General features: G+C 40.3%; 1 protein-coding gene across 1 annotated transcript; it reads right to left on the reverse strand.

Moving 5' to 3' along the window:
• Window positions 1–280: 280 nt before the first annotated feature.
• On the reverse strand, window positions 281–1,147 carry LOC104210805 (uncharacterized). The gene is made up of 2 exons (XM_070155329.1): window positions 508–1,147; window positions 281–345 (listed from the first exon to the last, which is right to left on the reverse strand). Exons 1-2 carry the CDS (start codon window positions 1,145–1,147, stop codon window positions 281–283), a joined length of 705 nt encoding a protein of 234 aa, XP_070011430.1.
• Window positions 1,148–2,329: the final 1,182 nt, after the last annotated feature.

Consider the following 2,329-nt stretch of genomic DNA (forward strand, 5'->3'; position numbering starts at 1 on the left):
TTGGGCTCCACAATATATTTTTAGAAAGTTATTTCAAAGGCCTATAACTTTCATTCTTTGAATTTTTCCAAAATTCTCTACACATTTTCACTAAACCCTGCTGGAAGAAGGACCTTCTGCAAACTTAGTCGATTTTGTCAAATCTTATGCACCTCACTTTCCATCTTGATTTTGAAACAACTATTTTCACCCATAATCATCCCGATGGGACTTCACATGTTCAAAATATATCCTTACTACTCCTTTAACTCATTCATACCTAAGCCAAATTTACGGGGTGTTACATTATCTCCCACTTGGAATCATTCATCCTCGAATGATGGTCCTGGTTGCAACTACGGCTATCTATGGACATTAAACAGGTGTGATGGAGATATGAGAATACTAAAATATCATGAGTATATGTATATCAAATTGAACGAGCACGTGATCACTAAATACTAAGCTGAGTAAATACTGAAGAACATGGAGATTATAATATAAGACCTGAATGGAAAGGTTAATTACCTTCCACATTTTCCTTTTGCTCTTCAAAGAGATATGGATATCTGGACTTCATCTCCTCCTCGGCTTCCCATGTAGCCTCTTCAACCTTTTGATTCCTCCAAAGCACTTTTACTGAAGCAATTTCCTTAGTTCTGAGCTTGTGGATTTGACGATCAAGAATAGTCACTGGAATTTCTTCGCAAGACAGGCTGTCTTTAACCCCTATAATCTCTGTAGGAACCAAAAGTGACGGGTCTCCCATGAATTTCTTCAACATGGACACATGAAACACTGGGTGTACAACAGCTAGTTCTTGTGGCAATTCTAGCTCATAAGCCACTTGTCCGATCCTTTGCAGGATTCTATATGGACCAATATAGCAGGGACTAAGATTCCCCTTCTTCCCAACTCTCATAACGCCTTTCATGGGCGATACTTTCAGAAATACCCAATCATCATCTTGGAACTCTAAGTCTCTACATCGCACGTCCGAATAGGACTTTTGGCAACTTTGAGCCGTCTTCAAATGCCTTTGTATCAAGTTGACTTTCTCCATAGACTGATAGACCAAATCGGGTCCTAACAACTCCGCTTCTCCGACTTCGAACCAACCAATTGGTGATCTACACCTTCGCCCATACAAAGCTTCGTACGGTTCCATCTTGATTCTAGAGTGATAGATGTTATTATAAGCAAACTCAATGAGAGGTAGATGATCGTCCTAATTACCTTTAAAATCAATAACACATGCCCTCAACATATCCTCAAGAGTCTGAATGGTGCATTCCGCCTGGCCATCTGTCTGAGGATGAAAAGCAGTACTGAGGTTCACCCTTGTGCCCAATCCCTTCTGAAAGGATTTCCAAAAATTTGTTGTGGACTGAGCACCACGATCTGAGATAATGGAAAAAGGTGTCCCATGTAATCGGACTATTTCTTTGATATACAACTTGGCATAATCCTCGGCCGAATCTGTAGTTTTCACTGGCAAGAAGTGAGCTGACTTGGTAAGTCTGTCTACAATCACCCAAATCGAATCATGCTTCTGGAACGAGTGAGGTAGACCTATTATGAAGTCCATGTTTATCATCTCCCATTTCCAAATGGGAATTTTTATATTCTGAGTTAAACCGCTAGGTCTCTGATGTTCGACTTTCACCTGCTGACAATTTGAACACTTAGCCATGAAATCTGCTATATTTTTTTTCATATCGTTCCACCAATAAACCTCCTTAAGATCATGATACATCTTTGTGGAACCTGGGTGAATAGAATACCTGGAATTGTGGGCTTCTGACATAATCCGCTCTTTGAGCCCATCTACATCTAGAACGCATAGTTTGCCTCTGTATCAAAGTACCATCATCTTTCCCTTGTTCAAAAGCCATAGTCTTGTGTTTGTAAATTCCCCCTTCAGCTGCAATAAGTAGGAATCACTGAACTATTTTTCTTTTACTTCGGTTACTAAGGAGGATTCAGCCCTGTTCTGGAGAACAATGCCACCATTTTCAGAGTCCAAAAGTCGAACTCCTAGATTTGTTAAGCGATGGACTTCCTTCATCATAGTTCGCTTGTCTGCCTCAACATGAGCTAAGCTTCCCATAGAACGCCGACTGAGAGCATCGGCTACAACATTTGTTTTCCTCGGATGATAGAGGATATCAACATCATATTCTTTAAGTAATTCGAGCCACCTTCTCTGACGCAGATTTAATTCTTTTTCCTTGAAGATGTACTGGATACTCTTGTGATCTGTAAAAATGTCAACATGTACCCCATACAAATAATGGCGCCAGATCTTAAGCGCAAACACCACAGCTGCTAATTCAAGATCATGAGTCGG

The sequence above is a fragment of the Nicotiana sylvestris genome, chromosome 8, assembly GCF_000393655.2.
Source record: "Nicotiana sylvestris chromosome 8, ASM39365v2, whole genome shotgun sequence".
NCBI lineage: Eukaryota > Viridiplantae > Streptophyta > Magnoliopsida > Solanales > Solanaceae > Nicotiana > Nicotiana sylvestris.